The sequence below is a fragment of the Cyrtonyx montezumae genome, unplaced genomic scaffold (genome assembly GCF_038088225.1).
Source record: "Cyrtonyx montezumae isolate F1298 unplaced genomic scaffold, pur_monq_1.0 scaffold_3, whole genome shotgun sequence".
In the NCBI taxonomy this organism is placed as follows: Eukaryota; Metazoa; Chordata; class Aves; order Galliformes; family Odontophoridae; genus Cyrtonyx; species Cyrtonyx montezumae.
This window is the reverse complement of record NW_027072034.1, coordinates 60,660,121-60,680,647: the sequence shown is the minus strand read 5'-3', so window position 1 is coordinate 60,680,647 and position 20,527 is coordinate 60,660,121. Positions and strand designations below refer to the sequence as shown.

Genomic DNA, 20,527 nt, shown 5'->3' with positions numbered 1-20,527 from the left:
TAGTATAGCCATATCTTAGAGGTGTAACTTCTGCAGACAGCTAAGTCATATGTTCCTTCCACTTTACTTATGCAGTAGAACGGGAGAATATATTATAAAAATCTTGAAGTCTTAATAACTTTCACTGCCATATGTCATCTTCCACAAAAGAAAGAATTCACTAGCTCTGTTGTTTCATAGCTGCAAGATTTCCTTCAAGTCTCTAGAAGAGGGACAAAATGAATCAGAGCCAGGAGCAACTTTGTTCAGTTTCTCTAAAACCTTAACTGCCTTCAGAAAAATACTGACAAGGTGAAAATTGGAGCTTCTGTCCCTTCATTTCTCTCCATGGTTTTTACTGATGTTGTGATTGTGGATTCCATTCTCAGGTCCCCAGAGCTGCACACACTTTGTGCTAAGGACAAACACCAGATAGTCAATGAACATCCCCAAAACAAACATTAAAGGGATTACCAATTTCATGCAGCTGGAACATTACCTGCACTTGCCAATGCTCGAACCTGCAGTGCTTCCAAAGGTATCATGTGACGAAAGCGAAATGGATCCCAGTCTTCATAAATTGAAGCTCTATGTGATCCTCCCTGGGAGAATTTCAAAACACCATTAAGAAATGAGATAACTTGTCATATTCAGATATCTAAGTTGTCATTGCTATGCACTGAAAATGTCCAGCTAGAGGCTTGTTGCAGTTCTTTGTTCTCTGCATCATCTTAGCAACCAGCAACACTAAAGTGCCTTTCTGTGAAAGTCTTGTTAAATTCTGGACAAAAGCAACCATTTGGCCAACGAACTCTTGTCAATGCCTTAAAAAATCATTTGACTTAGACAAGCATTTCAGGTCACACTTTTGGTTTAAAGAATCACAGAATTGTAGGGGTTGGAAAGGACCTCTAGAGATCATCGAGTCCAACCCCCTGCCAAAGCAGCTCCCCAGCCCAGGTTGCACAGGTAGGCGTCCAGGCGGGTCTGGAACGTCTCCAGAGAAGGAGACTCCACCACCTCTCTGTGCAGCTGTGCCACTGCTCCGTCACTGCACTGGGAAGAAGTTTATGATGTATGTGGGAATCAAAGTGTTTCCTGTAATATAATAAAATACGTTCCGCGCTGCAGCAAGTCACGCGTTTCATGTAATACTATAAAATATGTTCCCTGCTGTACTAAGTCATGTCTTCACTGTTAGGTATATCTTTACATTCTGACTTCAGAAGGATCCACTGATACACAGTACAGGCATACCTAATTTGCCAAGAGCAGACAGCACTTGTTCAGTGGCGTTTTAAATGTGCAGAAACTAACAGCCAGGACTGAAGCAAAGGCATCATGTTTCACTAAGAAAGTTGACAGCTCTCATGTTTGATTTGTATACTCTGACTGAAAAGCCAAACACAACAGACATGCTCAGGGTGGTACCTTGTTCCATGAAAGTCCACTCCACAGCATGGAATGGATGTGGTAAGCAACATGAAGAGCCCAGCAGAGAGCAAAGGATGAATTAAATGAACATTTGCAAAGCTGGCTTCAGGCTGAATAGGAAGCCACTCAGAATTCCTCAAATCCTTGTTTGCACAGTAGTGAACAAGGGATCACATATGCAAAAGCATACATGGGCATCACAGCTTTATGGAAAGCAAATCTGGTTTACTGAACTGCTACAAATGTATGCAGTGGCACAGAAATGGTCCACCCAACTTACAAGTTTCTTCTTCTGTTTGGAACCATCCTTGTACACAAGGACCACAGCAGTTTTGAACACTGGAGAAGAAAGTTAAAAAAAAAAAAAAAAGCCATGTAGTAAATAAGGTTGGGAATAAGTCTCCTATATGCCCAAGCACATAGACATTTCAGCTCTTCTGAAAGCCCTTAACTGAGTGAAAGAGGCATGAGTCATCCTATCAAAAAAGCCCAATCTCAACAGCTTTTAGCACACAAACACAGGCTACTACATAGACACTTAATTTTGGACATTTTATTCAATCAGTTTATAGCTGCTGGGAGTACTTAAAGTTGCTGCATGTTCCCAGCAGCTTTCATGAAGGCTACTCAGCTTCAAGGTTTGACCAGGTTTCCCAGCTCACAGCAAAGCAGTCAATTTTTTTATGTTCTTCAGAACAAAGATGAAAGATTCCTCATTCTTAAGCTGTTTGGTACAAAACAAAAATAAAATCGAAATCAATGGCTTTCTAACCTGCACAGCTTTCTGAAAACAGCAACATAAAAACCCATGGCATATGAAACTTTAATAACAAACAAAGCCTAACAAGCACTGCTTAGCTTGACTTAACTCTGCAAGTAACAAGTACATGACTTGCCAACATAAGCACTCCAGGAACTTTGCAACGGGTCATGCTTCAATGCAGTGGAAAGATCTTGAAATCTATGCCAACAGCATCTTCAACTTCTCATCTGGCCACCCAAGACACAGTACTTGAAGGAAGACAGACTACTCCGAAGCAATTCCCCTGGAGTCCTGGCTTAGCTTTAAGTACCCTCTGAAGTTTAGACACTCAAAACATTTTTGGCAAAAGGCATGAAAAAGGCAAAACCTCTTCAAGCCTTAACCCCATTCAACAGGGTGAGAAGAAGTTACATAGCATATATCGGACTACTGAAATGTATCTTTTCAGATGCAGATATCCTTCTGCATAGTTCTCAATAGCCTGGAATATGGGTTTAAATATCTCTTGCACTATTATAGCAATCACCTCCAATTTTTTTCTACCAGAATTCGACGAACACGGAAGAGAATTTGACCATTCCAGCAGAAGACAAGTACAGCTTTAAGATCCAGCCAGGGTTACAGAAGACAATGCTCAACTACATTCAACAAATATCTGGTAAGGAACATGATACAGTTTCTCACACATCTGAAACAAAATTACTAGGATACAAACCAAATGCTGCCAGCTCAGGTTCCTTCTTCCATTTCCCTAGTGAAGCAGGAGGATTAAGCCATATCACTGTGTTATGCAAGAGCAAATCTCCCATGGAAAGATCTGCAACCTGCCAATCACAAACACATGTACAAAGAAACAGTGTATTTCAGTCCAAGGTTTTCCCTCTTGAACTTCACTTCAAGAAAACTTTCCTGGACTTAATTCTTAAACAAACAAACAAAACACAAGTAGATTTTTTGAATAAGTGATTTAACTATATGACTGCAAGTGTGTGCAAACAGACTGACAGATGGCAGTAGACGTGTAAATCTTTAATTGGAGGGCATAAATAAGGAGAAGTCAGACTCAGCCTGGCTCTCAAAATTTTATAGGAGGCCAGAGCTGGCAAAATGACAAAAAAATAAACTCTTCCCTTTGTGTTTTTTGTTTGCTCCTTTGCCATCTTTCTCCTTACCAGCTTCATGGTATTTTGTTTGAACATTTAAGCATCCTCCCACACACACATGCAGTTTGGGGTAAAGTTCAAAGATAGCACCAGGCGAAGTAGTCAAAGCAACCTCCCCCTCAATGTTTCCACAGTTTGTGATTTCCCCCCAAAGTTTTATCTGTGGAAATCATAATGATGTAAATGGACTAATAATGGAGCTCTTAACAACTGTTGGGATATGCATACTATTGCCACTGCAGCAACCAGATCTTTGACTTTCACTTTTCCCAAAGTGATCATTCAAGAGCAACCCCCAGACTCGGGGCCATCTCACTGTTCCTCCACCCTTCTCCCAGTGAAGTTTGGCTTTTGCAAAAGGATATCACAGATATCATCAACAAAAAACCCTGAAAACAAGAGCAATGCTAAGATATGTTTGTTGTCTCCTCTCCCAAATTAACACCAAGCCACAACTGTTCTGCAAACAGAAGTCCTGACCCATTCTCCCAACTCCTCGTGGCCAGCATCAGCTCAGTTGTGCCAAGGGCACCTGGTTTCTGCCCTCTACCTACCACTTGCTTCTTTCTGTTGCTGTTACACAAGTTGCTCACCCAAAACTTTCCCAGGACCATTCAGTCCCAAACTACCTGTGTCCTGTATTTGCACATTAGGTTTGACCTTCACCCCAGTGGCTGGCAAAACCCTACTATCATTACTTCTTATGGTCGTGTCTCTCTAGCATTCACCCATACCACAGCTCATGCTAGCTCTACAGCACTAAGCTTCAGCATGTCTCCACCTTTTCCTCAAGTCTCTCCTGACCTTGCCCATTACTTCACACTACTCTCCTTCACTGCACTGTTTGACTGCAGGCCTACATTTTATTCAGTAAATGGGCAATCCGCCTCTCAGTTTGAAACCTCAAGACATCTTCCACGGGTTTCTGCAGCTAAGACTGAGCACATTCAATCTTCAGGTGTTTCAGTAAGCACTCTGAAAGATCTGGACTGAAGTACAGGACACTCATACATCGAGCCCACTAACACACTTTGAATCAGAAATAGCAGTTTCTTACACACTGTATCTCACTTTGATCTCTTCAAAACAATTAAAGAAATGAACTTGTCTCAGGACATCCATCTACTCAGACTGGTGGGGTGAGATTATGCTGAGAGGAGAACCAAGATACGGACGTTAAAAAAGTTGAACTAGGACTCTGAGTCAAGCACAACCTTCAAGGTGAATTAATGCACTTCTTTACGTTGGTCCTACTCACTGAACTGTACACAGAGAAACAGTTTTTTAACTGGATTGAGATTTACTTCTTTGCACAGGAACTACTTCAACAACACAGCAGGAAAGGTAACTATTTGGTAAAATTTAACATTCACACTACAGACACCAAAACAACAGCTGAGTTTTATTTAAATATTGTTTGTTACCTCTTTTTTCTCTCCTGTTTGTTCTGCTATGAGTTGGTCAAACACTGCCCCGTATTCTTCATGGATTTTTTGCATTTCATTAATATGGCTGGCAACTTTGTTCATTGTTTTTATGGCCACTAGAGAAGAGAGAGAGAAGGGGGAATAGATGAAAAGTATTCTTAAACCTCTGAGAGGAAGGGCAGGAGAAGGGCTCCAGACCAGAAGTTAAACAGGAAAGAGGAATGTATGTGAGCTCCGTACCATCAAGGTGATAATGTTCTTCACTGTCTACATCAGTCAGAGCAAATAGCTCCTTCAGCAGGAGAGGGTATTTCAGTATCCTCTGGATGGGTTTGATGAGGTAAGACTCCAGAGTGGAGGAGTGCTGCTGTCTGGGATTCTGAGCATCCAAAAATGCCTTGAAAGCAGTGTCAGTCTTGGCTAGAAGATTAAAACGAAGAAATTGGATACATCAAAAATCATAACAGCTGTCCCAAGAAAGTGACTTTTTGAGTGTTGAATTCATTTATCTGTAGACATTTTGCAAGGCACTGCAGATTTATCAGTTGATCACTGTTATTGGAATTATGCATTTCAGGTTTTGTGCTATTGTCACTTTGCCACACAGACGCTATTTATGAGTTAATATCAAGTAAGCTACCTGCTGTACCAAAACTGGGTATACTGCACCCAGTGTAGTTTCACTATACACAGCATTTCTGGCCCTGAAGCTATTTTAGATCACCTGTCTCCTTTAAAAAAAGGCTCAAATCAGAAATTTGTAAGAAGTCATAGTGATCGTCTAGTCTGACAGGCAAACACACAATATCAGCAAGTATGGTTACTTTTTCACCTCATTACACCTTAAAGTGCATAAATAGACAGTAAAACATAATAAACAAACCAAGAACTAATAGGAGGCAGGAGGCAGTAAATGTATACATCACATTTTGAGAGTGCAGGCAGACTGGGTACCTGATTGCTATTATCTTTTCTACATTACCACTACCAAATTTATGGAAATACCATTTTGACTGTTGCTTCTTCTACTAGAACATAAACACAGAGAGTGAAGCATAGATAAAGTCACTTTTTTAGACATACAAGTTATTCAGTACAAAAATAATCCCCACAAATGCTTTTAAGAGAGTAACGATCCCTGCAGAGGTTGGGTGTTTTGTTGGTTGGGTGACTGTAGTTTGGTTTTATTTTTCCTTCCTCCATCAGTCATCTGATTTCAATAAAGCAACTTCAGCTTCAAATCCAAAAGCTACCTGCACCTCAGCTGAGGACACCAATTTACACGTGAAATATGCTCCCAGGCTTTTTAAGAGATTTATCTCTGGAATCAAATTTGAAGTTCTGTTTACGTCATAATTCAAACACAACCATTCTTCATTTACAAATACAGTCAGCAAAAAACAACAAAACAAAACAGCCAGAACTACCTGCTCTATGCTCTTAGCATTTAAGGTCAAACAGATTGCAAAAGAAAGCATGAATGTGACTAGCAACAAATCATTTATTCATGTATTCCACTGAGCTGCCAACTATTCTCTGCAGCATGGCAAATGGGAGTTTACAAAAAGAAATGAGAAAAAAAAGAAACAACCTGCACAACAGAAACAAACCAAATAAACAACCTACATAAGCTTTGTATTGACAGACATCCAGGTGTTCTTTCATATCAAGAGCTTTCCTTTTAAAGGCATTGTTCCTACAACTGGAACCATCTGTTTATTTAACATTTCAGCCAGAAATTAATTGCATGAAGCACTGCTAACTCTAAGAGATTAACACTTTCACGGGGCAAAAAACATCCCTCCAAGGCAAGGAGGCCCATGAGCACTTATATGCCAGACCATAGTTCATTTATCTCCATCTCAGGAAGCCAAACTCTGGTAGGAATTTATACATGGAAACCTTTCAGGCAAATTGGATCGAAAGCAAGAGGAGGAAGAGAGAGAAGAGAAAGCACAGTGCAGTTAAAATATTTAGACAGCTTCCATAAAACAGTCTCACAAGCTGATCTTCTCCTAGCAGCTGTCAGTATTCAACCACATTTGCTGGAGTTCTAATGGAATTGTCATGAGCATGGATTCACTGCACACACTCTAAGAGGATCCAGAGGTCATCACCAGTTCCGATTACAAAGTATGCAGTGATCCATTAGTGCAAGCCACACTGCCCAGTGATGAACTTCTTACTCCCCATATGACTGAAGGGGAATTTAATGTTTTGGAGAAGTGGAGGAAAAACTGCATGTGAGGTTAATTACCTTTTGTAAAGAGTTACTTGGGTTACATCAGTGGTGGTCCACAAACATCTGTGGGACAGAGCTCTCTGTAAGCCTGTCAGGCACGACAGGCTGACTTCCCTATCACTGTGAGAACACACAGAGCACAACCATGCACACGAGCCCCCAACTCTCCATAACAAATCTCTGCATGGTCTGGTGTGCAGTAGCCACATTTCAACACTCACACAGTCATCTGTGACAGCCCAAACCAGCACATCACTGCCACATCTCTCTCTGGTCTGTCTGTCCAGCACTCCGCTCCTACCTTTCACCAGTACTTTTGGGACTTTCGTGTGGCTGGCACAGAAGGCACTGTACAGCTTGAAACGGTCGGCGTAGTAAAGGAAGGATCCACCCAAGGAAAACAGGACTTTCTAGGATTTAAAAAGAAAGGCATGTGAAGACCAGCTAGTTATTTTCCCTTCTGGAAAGTCACCTAAAGTCAAGCCAGCTAGCAAATAAGGGACTTTCACAGAGGGTTCTGTGAAAACACTGCTTTTCTGAACGCTGCCTTAAGTATCAATCATGGTTCCCAACTGGGAGCCTCTACCAGCAGAGAAAGGTCAGAGCAACAATACAGTGATGTCTTGCAAGGCAGATGGGAGGAGTGAGAATGGGGTTTTCTTCCCTTACCTGTATTATGGGGTAGAAGCACAAGGGAAGAAGAGAGAAGCAGGAGTGGGATGGCAGGTTTCTATTTAGCTTTCACATGACAGATAATGATTTTTTATAAAGTTTTCACACCACGTAACAGAAAATAGGACTGGCCTTGGTGCTAGAATCCAGCTTGGATGCAGGCTACATGACTAACACCATTAGCTGCATTCTCAGTCAGGCTGATCTGCAGACACCATAGACTAAAGAGGAAGTAGCTTCACAGCTCCAGAACTATAAATGCCTGAGTTTAAAATGTTCCTGTGGCCAGACACCATAGAAGAGACTCGGTGTATCCAAATTCACAGTGGATCAGACACTGAGGAACTTCAAGCAGAACTAGTATCCCTCTGCACAAACACAGTCCCTACTCTGCTGAAAATCAGTTTGTGTTATGGTGCAAACATAATGCTTTCCTCAGATGTTTATGCCGCACTCAAGCCTTTCCTCCACCACCCACCAAGTAACAACAGCATGGGGTGGAAGGAGCTGGGACAACATATAGGCAGTTTGTCTACAGTCAGCAGAGGGAAGCAAACTGAGGAACTGAAACCAAGTCCAGACATCTCATTTTGCAATGGCTTTCAGGCCACGCCTACAGGACAGAAGCGGAAATGAATATGATGCACATTTTACATAGAAAGGTAGAAATAGCCTTGCTCAGAATAGAATTCTCTCCATAAGGAGGATTCTTCCTAATTTCTGTCTTTAAGCTCAAAACAGTGATTAAACCTTTTTTTTTTTTTTTTTTAGTAGGAAAGGCTGTGTATTTGCATTCTCCATTAAAGGCACATTTTCTACAAAACAGAAGTTAGAGGACAGCAGCATTCATGACTGATGCTGATTTTAAATGAATATCTGACAGCAAAAAGCACAGGAACACACACAAAGACAATTTTTGTCAGCAGTTCTTCCAGGGCTGTAAGTTACTCAAAGTGGAATCCCAGTGGAATTATTATTATTCACCACAACATTCTGTCCTCTACCAAGGTGAGCTGTCTAAGCATGAAAAAGTTCCCTAAAGACTAAACACCGTTTCAACTGCTTGTCAGAAATCTAGTACATCCAGTACTACAGAAGACACAAAACTATTGCTGCACTTTCTTTTTCTTTTTTTCATATTTTAATAAAATATATATGCCTTTAGTTTACACTTCTATCTTTCATAGACAAATGCTGACACTCAGAAGCATTTGCTATATAGTTCTGGTGTGCTCAAGAAGCCTAACTGCAGAACTCAATTTATATTCTGTACCATAGCCCCAGTGGGCTTCTGAACTACTATATTAGACTTGTCAGAACAAAGATGTTATGTAATATTCCATTTCTAGTTTTTCTTTACAGCTTTAGACAAGAAATCTGACAGAAGAGCAAGAATAGCATCGCAAAACACATGGTGTTACATACTTCTAGTGCTCTGTACAGCTATATGTAACACGAAGCAAATAGCAGGATGGTATTCCAACAGCTCAGCATTAGCTAGCAACCAATCTCAAGCATAAGTAGATGCTGGTTTTCACAAAAAGAGTGACAGTAAGTAAAACAAATACAATAAAGAGTGTTAGAGGACAACTTCTATTATATATCCCATCACTTATTATAACAGTATAGTGTAAGCCCACTCTGAACATAGAAAATGAGTTTACCTTAAATTGCTCAACTTTTTCAAGCTTTTCCAGGTCTGGAACCAGCCTTACTCCATCTTCAAGAGTTTTCAGGAATTCTACCTGGAATGCTACCATTTCAGTCAGATTCCCAAAGAGAACATCCAGCTAAGAAGAGAAAAAAAGCAACATGCTGAAAATACCACTGTTAAGATCACTTTGCAACTACATCATGCCTTCTAGAACTTCAGTAATTCTCAGTCCAGTTGTACAGTCAAGAGTAATGTCTACGATAAAAAACACAAACTATCCATTACTGTACCTTTACACTCTGCTCAACGAGATATTTTAAAAGAAATGGAATTCAAAATTTCTAACATAGCTCACTGAGATAAGCAAATTTAGGGGTGTGGGGGGGTGCAAGCTATCTAACAAAAAGATAAGCACCAGTTAACATACCTCATCTGGTGTGAGGAATGTCTCTTTTTGTAGAGGCTTCAGGTATCTCTCCATTAGACAGTTCAGGTCCTAAAAATTCAGAAAAAGATTCCCATGTTGGTTCCTTGAATTCCCTGAATATTTACTAAAGTGGTTAAGATCACAGTTTCCCTAGTGTATGGATTTTTCTTCCCCACACATAAGACGAGTCAGATTTCACTGAATCTATGACCGTGTAAGAGGAGACACAGGTTTACTAAGAAAATCAATCCAAGATTTCACAGACAGTGAAACAGTGGTTCCTCTGCATATCAGTCAAGTAAAGAAATTTCAAATACAGAACATCAGTTTTGAATGCCTACTTATTTCAGAGGTTTGTTTAGATTACTTTTCTAGTGAGATTGCAGAATCTGGTAAGAGAATCATCCACAAAATAGGACTTGAAGTAGGGAAGAGACTAATAAGGCTTTCCAGAAGGAGAAACATTAGCAGACTGAAACAACATATCAGAATTCCCTACTTTGACATAGGTGCGCTCTGTTTCGAGAAGTTCGCAGATGACCTTTCGCAGTTTATCTGCATCTGTGAGTTGTCTCATGGTGGCCAGCTGGGGTCCTATGAATTCCTGAGGATGAGCACTTGAGTCAGAAGGGTTCATTTCATGAAGACTGCGACAGAAAGCAGCGACCTGCTCTGTACTCTTTAAAAAGAAAGAGGAAAGGCCAGTGGTAATAATTGAGGCAGGATTTATAGGAAACGAAGGTGTTGAGAAGCCTTTGCTGTTACGAAGTTGCAGTCACCTAAGTCCAGAAGTACACATATTATTTCACATATATATGTATCTATCTTATCATTCAGTTTCCAAGGGTAAAGGAAAAAGAGTTGCATAATTCAAGTCAGCGGAAGAGTTATCTGGTAACTTGCCTGGATTCAGACAAACATGAACTTCAACAGGCTTGTCTAGCATTTAGGATTGAAACAAATAAACAAAGGGGTCTGAGAGTGAGAACTAAAAATGATAGTGCCATCAAAACACCCAAACCTTCCTCCAGTTCCCTAACCTTGTTTGCAACAGTCCTGTAAATGGCTGTATCAGTACAGCCAAAGAGACAATGTGGCAATAGAAACCTTTGTGTTGTTTTTCAGGGGAGGAGAGCCATCTGGGTAACCAAAGCCTCAGGCTTCAAATGCATGCTCTTTGGAAAGTAACTGCGTTTTTGTTCTGGGTCTGGAAACACACCTTGCAGCATGACTTTCTTCCCCAGACATCAGGATTTTCAAAGCTGCTACATCTCATTGGTTTCTTTAATGTTTAATTATGTCTATATAGGGAGAGAATTATCCTCCTTTCACCTCCTCGCCTTAGATCACCTGCTTGCATCTTTCATTTCACTGCAAAGTTTGGAGCAGGTACAGTCTCTGGTGTCAATGACGACAGTCCCAGGCTTCTAGGATTGCCAGCATAGCAGCATGCCCTATCTCCTTCCATCCCCGAGACTCAGTGAGGGCACAGGAGGGAAAGGAGCTTCTTTACTTGATCACACCTCTCTAACCTTCTGTGTTTAATCCTGTCATGGTATCTTAACCCAGATTTAAAGGCTTCCCAGCATTGCCTCTATATCTCTCCAGTCCACACTGAAACAACACAAGAAGGCCAAATTATCCTGTTCAAACAGAAAACATGTAGGGAAAGGGGAGAAGAAGGAAAGAAGGAAAGAGAAGAAAGGAAGGAAGGAAAGAAAAAGCACACCACCACCTCACAGTTTGGAGACAGTCCTGCACACTGGGAGATCATTCACACCAGCCAGTATCAACAGCCAGTATCATCAGGGACCTGAACTACCCAAACCACCTCACACCTTTGTGATGATTCAAGTGCCAGATAAATCTCTGCATTTGTTAAGCTGTATCACTTGCTCACACATCATTATTTTCCTACCTGTTCACCTGCAAGACCATAAGGTCCTGAGGCTCAAGAATATTAACCATTTTAGTGGCAAGCAAGGGATTTTCTTACACAGAATAATAGATTAGAATCATTAAGGCTCAAAAAGACCTCTAAGATCACCTAGTCCAAACGTCAGCACCCACCATGCCCACTGACCACATCCTTCAGTGCTACATCCACACAGTTCCTGAACACCTCCAGGGATGGTGACTCCACCACCTCCTTCGGCAGCCTGTGCCACTGCCTCACTGCTCTTTCTAATGAAGAAATCGTTCCTAATACCCAGTCATCAAACATTTGTTTTCCTTAAAGGTGTCTTATGGCTGTAAATGCTCACCTAACTATCCCACTACAAGGCATCTCAGTAAAGGTGCCTGTTATGCAAAGGATAATTTTCTTAAGGACACAACTGTAAGCAATTACTAATGGTAGTTGTCTATACAAAAATACCTCTCGGACATGGCTGCTCACAGGGAAAATATTCATCTGTAGTATGAGATTTAAGCTCAGATCAGACAGAAAGAAAAAGAATGGTTAAAAATATAGGGAGTCAAGACAGATCATTTCTAATTGACTTTCTGGTAACAGAACATGTCAGTGAATATAAGATTTATCAGTCAAAGTAATTCCATGTATTTCTGTCTATGCTTGCCAGACTCATAAGTACAAAGTAAGCCCAAACCTTTAAGCTAAGTTTGCAATATGTTTCAATACATATAATCTTGATCTCAACAGCTTAAAATCTAAAAAGCACAGTAGATTAACGCCTGGCTTCAGTGGCAGTGCCAAAAAACAACTGCTTGAGTTACCTGCTCTGCTGGAAAGGGACAAAGAACTGACAGTTAACAGTAGTGAATGAAAGCCTGCACAGACCCAGAACAGGCATGTTTCTCCTCAGAGATTCTTGAAAAAAATAATCTGAGGAAGTCATTTCCAGTGGCATTGTATTTTAAGAGTCAAGTGTGCAACTAAAAATAGTTACAGAATACAGAACATGGTATTGCATCAAACTCCACAAAAACCCAAGTGTTTTCAGCAGTTTGTTGTGTGACAGCCTGCAGACAGCTCACTGTGCATTAAGCAGCAGGGAAAGATGGGTCACCCAGAAAAAGAGAGTGCAAATCCACTTAAGACTATGGAACATCAGCAGAATGCTAACAAGTGACTGAGAACTGGATAACTGTCACACAGGCACAGGTTCTGATCTGGAGAGAGCGCTTCATCCATGTGCCAAATTGGAGCTCCAGAGACTTTTAGAAGCCTTGTCTCCACGTGTGCATGCTCTGTGCAATGCTCACCCAGAGCCTGCTCCAGCCAGCAGCAACTCTGACTTCTGCCCTGCCACTTCCATGCCTTGCATCTTCTGTTCATTTCCCTACAAGTACATCTTGTACTCTCCAGGCAGACAGAAAGACTCAAGCATATCTACCTTCACAAACCTGCTCCCTTGCTTGTTCACTGAACAAACTGTTTCATTCCAGAACACAATCCTTTCTACCTCATGTTTAAAAATGAACTGCTAGAGAGAAAACAGGTGCATATTGGACCCAGTGATGCTCAGAACATAGCTGTTTGCTTAAAACTTTCAACCAGTACAAACAAAAGCACCTCTGTCCCCATTTTCCTAGAAAAAAATGACAGAACAGGGAAGGCCTGGAACAGAAACAGATCCCTTTGTCTACCAACACCAGCTCTGTTTGCCAACTGGTACTGAACAGAAATTTTTACAGAATTAGTGGAATTATTTTAGGCACAGATCTGCCAGCAGTTCCATCCAGCAACTTTGACAGAAGCTAGACTGCTTGCACAATGGGACTGCAAGATGAGGTTTGCTTTGCCAGTATATTAACCCCACCTCTACAGGGGACTCAGCAGAGGAGCTAAGCTCACATCCTTCCGATGCAGGAGAAGCAAGTCCTTAACTCACTGAGCATATTAACAATGCCCACAGATGGGAGGTTTGGCTGCCTGCCCTATAGTTGTGGGAGTGGACTGCAATCTTCTCTTGTGCTCACCTTACAGAAGGACATGGGTGCGGGGGCATCAAACAGAATGCCTTCTCAAACTGCATGCAGCACCTCTGCTCTGCACCACACAGCAAACTTGAAGCAATACTGATCTCCCAAACTAAACCCAGGCAAACCGCACCCTCTCATGCACTGGCAGAACCGTTAATGACACTGCACAATAACAAAACACCTCTGCAGGATATACGCATTCCAGCTCAGCCTCAAATCTATAACCTTAAAATGAAAACAGCATGAAAATTTGCTTAGCTGTTAATTCCTAAGACTAGCAGCAGGTTTGCTCACCAAATACAGCATACGGTACAGAGAGTCGCCGGATCCCTCAGCGCTTTCATTCTTGAGTTTACGGTTAACTCTCCGCAGAGCCGACATCGCCAGGAAGGCAGTGCTGCCAGCACTGTCACTCCGTTCTTCCAGCCTCAGCTGTGAGAAAAATCCCAGCTCCCCACATATTCAGCTGATCCGAAATGCTCTCCCACTCCAGAGAGAGATCCTGCGGTGCTCACTTGAGACATGCAGAAGACAGCCACGCGTTAACAAGAAGGGCCAGTGACCGTATTTATCCAGGCGGTGCCTTTCCTCGTGTGTTGTTTGCTGTGGGCCTCATTCACTCATCACATCAGCTGGAATTAAAAGCTGGCCAGGAGTCGCAGCTGAAGATGTAACACTTCTTTTCATGGAAACATAATTTCAGCAGAAAGGCTGAAACGCAGCAAAGGGGAGGTGAAGGCAGCCCTGGAATATAAATGTCTCTTGCCTGTGGTGGAGCACGAGCCAATTGGCTATGAACCGCACTGCCTAAGAATATTAAATGTCTGAGGGGACAGAGGCAGAGAATTAAAGGAACTTTAAAAAGCCAGTTACACTGCTGGAAAACCTACCCCTCAAATCCTCATTCTAATCCTTTCACATTCATTGCAGCAGGCTGAAGGTTTTGAGACTTAATAATTCTGGTCTTCAACAATGTTGCACAGAGACAATGTCCTATTTTCTTAGAAAAAATATCTAAGTAGTACAAACATGAACACACACTGACATTACAGCATGCTCCCCAAAGCACAAGTGCTGCAGGGTAATTAGCTCCAATTTCAAGAGGCAGATGCCTTAAATTAAAAACAAGGAGAAACGGATGTCCTGCAGTATTATAACTGATTACCAGTTTGTTTGGTTTTGTTTTTCAAACATCCCCATCAATTTCAGAGGATCGTTATAGGAAAAAAATACTGACAAAGGCTCATCTTGTGATGTATCACATCACGTGTCTTAGCTGGTGAACTGCAGCATTAAGTGCTTAATGCATATACCAAGTTTTCAGAGTGCCTTCTTTGAAACCTTCATTTATTCTACAGTGTTTAAAAGGCTAAAATAGGTCACCACAGAGGCAAGTAACTGTTTAAGACTTAATTACTCTGCTCTGAAACATTTTCAGTATTCTGCTGTCTGATAGAGAAGAATCACCTAGTTTCCATATAAAGCCTGAAAATTCAATTCACACAGTGGATAAAAACAAGTCTGAAAAGGTGGCAGAGAGCACACTTTCCTCTCCCTGCTATTCCTTCCCAACTATCTCCTCTCCAGCACTGGCTCCCACACAAAATTGAGAGAGAGGGAAAGCGAGGAGCTCGCCCCAGGGAAGAAGCAACAAGGAGTACAACTCAGGCCACTGTCAGCTGCATCCCTTAAAGGGACGCTCATGAAAGAGAATGCATCATGAAATTGGATAGGGAGCAAGCTCAGAGAACAATGGCTACCCCACACCACTGCATTGTAAATGCCTCAAAATACTACAAACCAATTTCCAAGGTAAGTTATCAGAAACAGCTTTACAGTCATCTTACTTTTGTTTATAACAGCTCATTTGAGGATAAGGAAACAAGTAAATTCCACGTTACTGAGTCCGTATGATACAGAAGAAACAGGATTTTCAGAAAAGGTAGGAATACTTAAAGCTATGGGTAGACCCTCCAAATCCACTGCCACCAACAAGTCGGAGGCTTTTGTGGATTACGAAACAAATACACCTGTATGGAGCAAACACACACCCACGTGCACACATGTCGGGCTGGGAGAAGGGAAAGAGACAGCTGAAAGGAAGGAAGAGGAGGAGATGAGCCACATTCAGGTACCTCCTGTGCTATTCATCCACGTATCACATACACAGCAAAGCAAACAGTAAGGCAGGAGGGACCCAAGCACTTTTTCTGGTAGGATTTCACACTGCTTACCTTCATAAAAAGCCAACCTATTATATGCTTACAAGATCATACGAAGGACAGCCACAGCGCTGCGTTCCTCTCCTTTTTCCATGAATTATTAACTCCCAACTAGAATCGCTCTGCTGGCCAGCAAGCTGGGAAATTTCCTTGGAGGAGCCGGCAGCTCTCCTCCTCAGCAGCACTCTGCAAGCTCCAGCAGACCACCATGGAGCGTGGATGTTTGCAAGATTAAGCCTTGTCTGAGAATTGTGCTATCACAAGGCACAAAACAACCCAAGCACTATTTTAGGATCTTCAGTTGCTAATGCTGCATCTGTGCTGAAAGATGGGGAACTTAGCATTCAGTGGGGAGGCTCCAGCGCAGTTCAACAGGATTTCCTCTACTGCCAAGGGGTGAATGGATCAGAGCACTCCTGCCCTGCTTTTGCCAAGATGGACAGTAAATAAAGGATCATAAAGTCTCCCTGTCACTCCACCACCTGAGGAAGCCAGGTGACACAAGGAGCACATCCCTCCAGTAGCAGGAGGGCAGCATTTCAGTTCCCATGTACAAAAATAACCTGTGTAAAACAGCACTGAGGACACCAGCTTAATCTTCTGCTCCATAATCCTATGAGCATGGGAACTGTCAGCAGCGTACGGACAGGAAAACACCTTTGCTGTAACCCTCATGGTACCAGCCAGGTGCTGATTTTTCATGGAGGAAAACACACTGCAGAATCCTCACATCTCACACAGATCAGCTCTTCCAAGCACACAGAAAGCAAAAGGATTAGGAAAACCCTCCCGTGGATTTATCTTTTTTTTTTTTTTTTGTGGGTATTAGTTCTTTTCTTCCCCTCCAAGGCTGTTCTATTTACAAACTAGCATTTAAAGCAGCAACATCTTCCTTGCCACCATTTACTGGATTTCTCCATAGGTTTAGGGAAATAATTTGAAGATTTCTGCAGCTTTAGTTTGAGAAGAACCACAGAGAAAGCCCATGTAGTACAGAATACTTCTTCATGGACAGGGACAGTAGCATTCATGAGCTTGCCAAGTTTATCACACACTGTAAGTATACACATGTACTTCTTTTTTTTATGGAAGACAATTTCAACCAGTCTGTCCACTGACAAAGAGAATGTGAAGTAAAGAAGCCTTCCTCCCACTTCCAACACGTAAACAACAGAAGACATATTTCTGATTTTTAAAAGAAAACATGCACTGAAGCAAAAATTCCATTTACAGAAGGATGGATTTACTTATCACTGGAAGCTTGGGCTTATTAGAGCCACAGGTTACTCTTCCATTATATGAATATTTAGTATTAGAGCTGCTAACACACATTTCTCAATTTAACTAACTCTGCTGAGCCACAGGGCTAATCGTGTAATCCCTGCGTCTCGCTTCAGGCAATTAAAGCTTTGAAGATCCAGAAAGCAACACACAAAATGGAGTCCCACAGCCTGGCCCAGCTCAGAAACAAAAAGCTACACAAAGCACAGCAAGAACACTTATCCCCTAAGTAGCTATGCACTATGCTCTGCGCTCTTCCACAGCTTCAGTGCTAAACAGAAGAGACTCTTCACAGAGCACGTGAAATTCCCACACACTTACAGTTAAAAATAGAGAAATATCACTAAGCACTTCACTTACTTGAGAAGAAATTCTCTGTACTTACAAGAAAAAGTTCTGCAGTAAAACCTGGAAGCAAAACGTAAGAATAACCTGCTTCTCTGCCTGTAAGCTCTACATATATTTCATGTATATGAATGTTTTCTGTTATCTGACTTCCACTGTCTGGCTAGCAAAGCCAAAACTACAGGCTGGAGTTATATAATAAGAGAACAGGAAACAAGAGGCCAGGGTCTTTCCTTTTCCTACAGCAAGCTAGTAGCAAAGACCAATTTAAGACTCTGTAACAAGCTAAAACAAGAGCTAAGAATAATCACCTGCATATACGTACAGACTGAGCAAAATCTCATTCTCACTAGATCAGGAGTTCAGTGGAAAATTAGCTAAAAAATATCACCAACACTTATGCATGAAATACCCCAAAACAATCAATGCCTTTAAAATAATCTCACTGCCTCAAAAAACACTAATCATCACAGATAACGTTGTGTGAAGCTCCCCAACGTCAGCCTAAAGCAAACTACCAACTGCTGTGAAACCCAACCCCTAATATACAGCAATTAGTAATCCATTTGCACAAGCTCTTAGCTATAATTGGAGAGTTTTGCTTCAATTTAAGGTAGATTGGCTATAATTAGTTTGCATTTAAAAACCAGCACGTGCGTTATGCTACTAATTTAAAGAAATGCTGTTTAACTTACATTCTTCCCATGCCTAGAAATCAAGAAAGAATAAGAAATTATAATAGCCCACCTGATCTTCTGGTTCAGCTCTTGTGAAGAAGATGATAAACCAGATCTTTTAAAAATACATGGGAGTGCTGTCACAAGATAGTTATGATCCACCCCCAGAAAAAGGGTATGAGTCTTGTTCAAGAAATGGTAAAGTTCCATAATGAAAGCTGTAATCTGTTACATTCAGTATCATCCAGAAAGACCTTAAAAGTAAGATTAACGTTTTCCCAGGAAAGATGTTCTCATCGTGTGTAGCTGTGAAGACAGCACATCAGCCATGAGCATGCTGTGCTTTCTCTCCTAGGCATGAGAAAACGAAAACTTCTCACCTTGCTCATCTTATCAGCCTCATCAGATGACTCCAAGTCTTGCACTTCTGACTCCTCTGGTGCTGTCTCAACAGAGCTGTCCGGGTCGCCACAAAGCGAGTGCCCTGATGAAATTGAGATGTGTGTCAAATGCCAACCATAATGTCCAAAAATTCAACAAGCTGTGTGCAGTAGATGCAGGTTCCCGAAGACAGGCAGGCCCCATCCTGCATGCAAGTATACGCCAAATGACATTATGCCAGGGGAACTCATTGACCTGAAGGATTACTACAGCAAGGACCACATTCATCCACAGGTGAAAAGACCAAACAGGCCAGACACGCTATTTAGTTGGAAACTAAAAAAGCTGATTTAGAGATAAGGCTAAAATGCCACACTGAAATTCTTGCAATTATTATGTCCTTTGCTGGAAAGCAACTGTCTGCCTTTATACCTCACTGGTTTCAAATAGAAACTGCGGAATGTGAATGGGTGGGCAGTGCCAAGAAGACCTTCATCAGCACTTCCCTGAGCAAGCTGAACCTAGTGATTTAAAGTTGAGTGCAGCAATACATGTGTTTCTGAGTTTCAACACCAATTTTGTAGGAAAGAAAGCCTGTATTAGAAGTTGTAAGAGACTGCCGCATTAACTGAAAACTACACTTTATTTGTATCAGTGCTTGGTAACAATTAAGTGCAGTATCCTTAACACACTTCTGGAGACTGTTCCTGCTCTGTGATACAGATGACAAATGCATTGCAACATTTTGTAAATAAATGATGAATTACCTGCAAGTGACAAAGGAACGAACAAAACTAATCCCAGACAAAACATGTCAAGTCCCTTTTTTTTTTTCAGGAACTCACTCTGTGATTTAAACAGCTGCAAGAAGCAGCATTACTATACCCAAACCAGCCTCTATGGGAAAAAAACAGACTTCACAAATTAGAATGAGCACTGATGGAATGATCTCCAGTAAAAAACTCCCTATATGTCTCAGCTGAGCATCAAGTCAGCATACAGAGACTTCCCAGAAGCTAAATCCAGATGCTAATTCCTTTTAACATTCCTCCCTCCTCCCTCAAAGCCCACAGAGAAGAGTCTTTTCAGTGGTGCCACTCTTGGGGTAAGACTGGGAAGGGTGTTTTCCAGGTACATCTCCCTGCACACATCCTGCCATGCAAATAAGACAGTGAGCATTCCACCAGGGATTATACTCTTTATTCCATTATGCTTATTCTTCACATAATGTAGAAAAATCTAATTAAAATTCAGGGGATGTAACAACACAAAAAATCCATTCTAAACCAAGACTGAACAGCCTATACTATCACCTTTCTTGGGGAAGATGCTGTTGTTAGCATGTAGCATTTAAACATTTTGGGGAAAAACTGATGATTTTCTGTAATAGAACACATTTTTGTGTAAGATAATGCTTTTTTTGTTTTGCCAGCCCTATAAACAGAAGCAGCCCTGAGCCCACTGGTCCAGCAGCCACTCTTTTATTCAATCCCAGGTTGAAACACAGCCTTATTACACGGATTAACAGTAACCTACCACATGAGATGTAGCATCATTTCTATGTTAGCCTCATGCTGACTCTCACATTCCTTGGTATTTTAAATTAGACATTTCAATTTAGGTAAGTCACATAAATTCCTCCATAAGGAGTGTCTGGCTAGATAGCAACACAGTAAGTAAAAAGGCCACAGTGATGATAACACACATCTGTTACGCTGATATGCTGCCATTAAACATAGTATGATTTGGCCTAAAAGGCCAGAACAGTGTGGAAGGCCTTTTTATTCAGCTAACACGGCAAGCTTCTGAAAAGATTCAAAAATGAAACTGACTAACAGATTCTAGTATATTTCTTTATATTTGTACTGGTCTGAAATACGTCTCACAATTCAGAAACAACGGTATCCAAGAAATA

The 20,527-nt window shown here is 41.4% G+C and overlaps 2 protein-coding genes across 7 annotated transcripts in view; one reads left to right on the top strand and one right to left on the bottom strand.

Moving 5' to 3' along the window:
• The window catches only part of BACH1 (BTB domain and CNC homolog 1), a 506,041-nt gene that overhangs the window by 367,822 nt on the left and 117,692 nt on the right, over positions 1 to 20,527 (top strand). The gene's annotated exons all lie outside the window — the stretch shown is intronic.
• The window catches only part of TIAM1 (TIAM Rac1 associated GEF 1), a 126,690-nt gene that overhangs the window by 5,704 nt on the left and 100,459 nt on the right, over positions 1 to 20,527 (bottom strand). For 4 of the 6 annotated variants that reach the window (XM_065741791.1, XM_065741790.1, XM_065741793.1 and 1 more), the window contains exons 14-23: positions 18,612 to 18,715; positions 10,261 to 10,440; positions 9,762 to 9,830; positions 9,345 to 9,470; positions 7,310 to 7,418; positions 5,007 to 5,186; positions 4,764 to 4,882; positions 2,892 to 3,000; positions 1,694 to 1,752; positions 479 to 581 (exon numbers count right to left, since the gene is read on the bottom strand). In XM_065741791.1, the coding sequence (XP_065597863.1) occupies positions 479 to 581; positions 1,694 to 1,752; positions 2,892 to 3,000; positions 4,764 to 4,882; positions 5,007 to 5,186; positions 7,310 to 7,418; positions 9,345 to 9,470; positions 9,762 to 9,830; positions 10,261 to 10,440; positions 18,612 to 18,715 (1,158 nt within the window). The other 2 variants (XM_065741795.1, XM_065741794.1) reach the window with 2 other exon arrangements.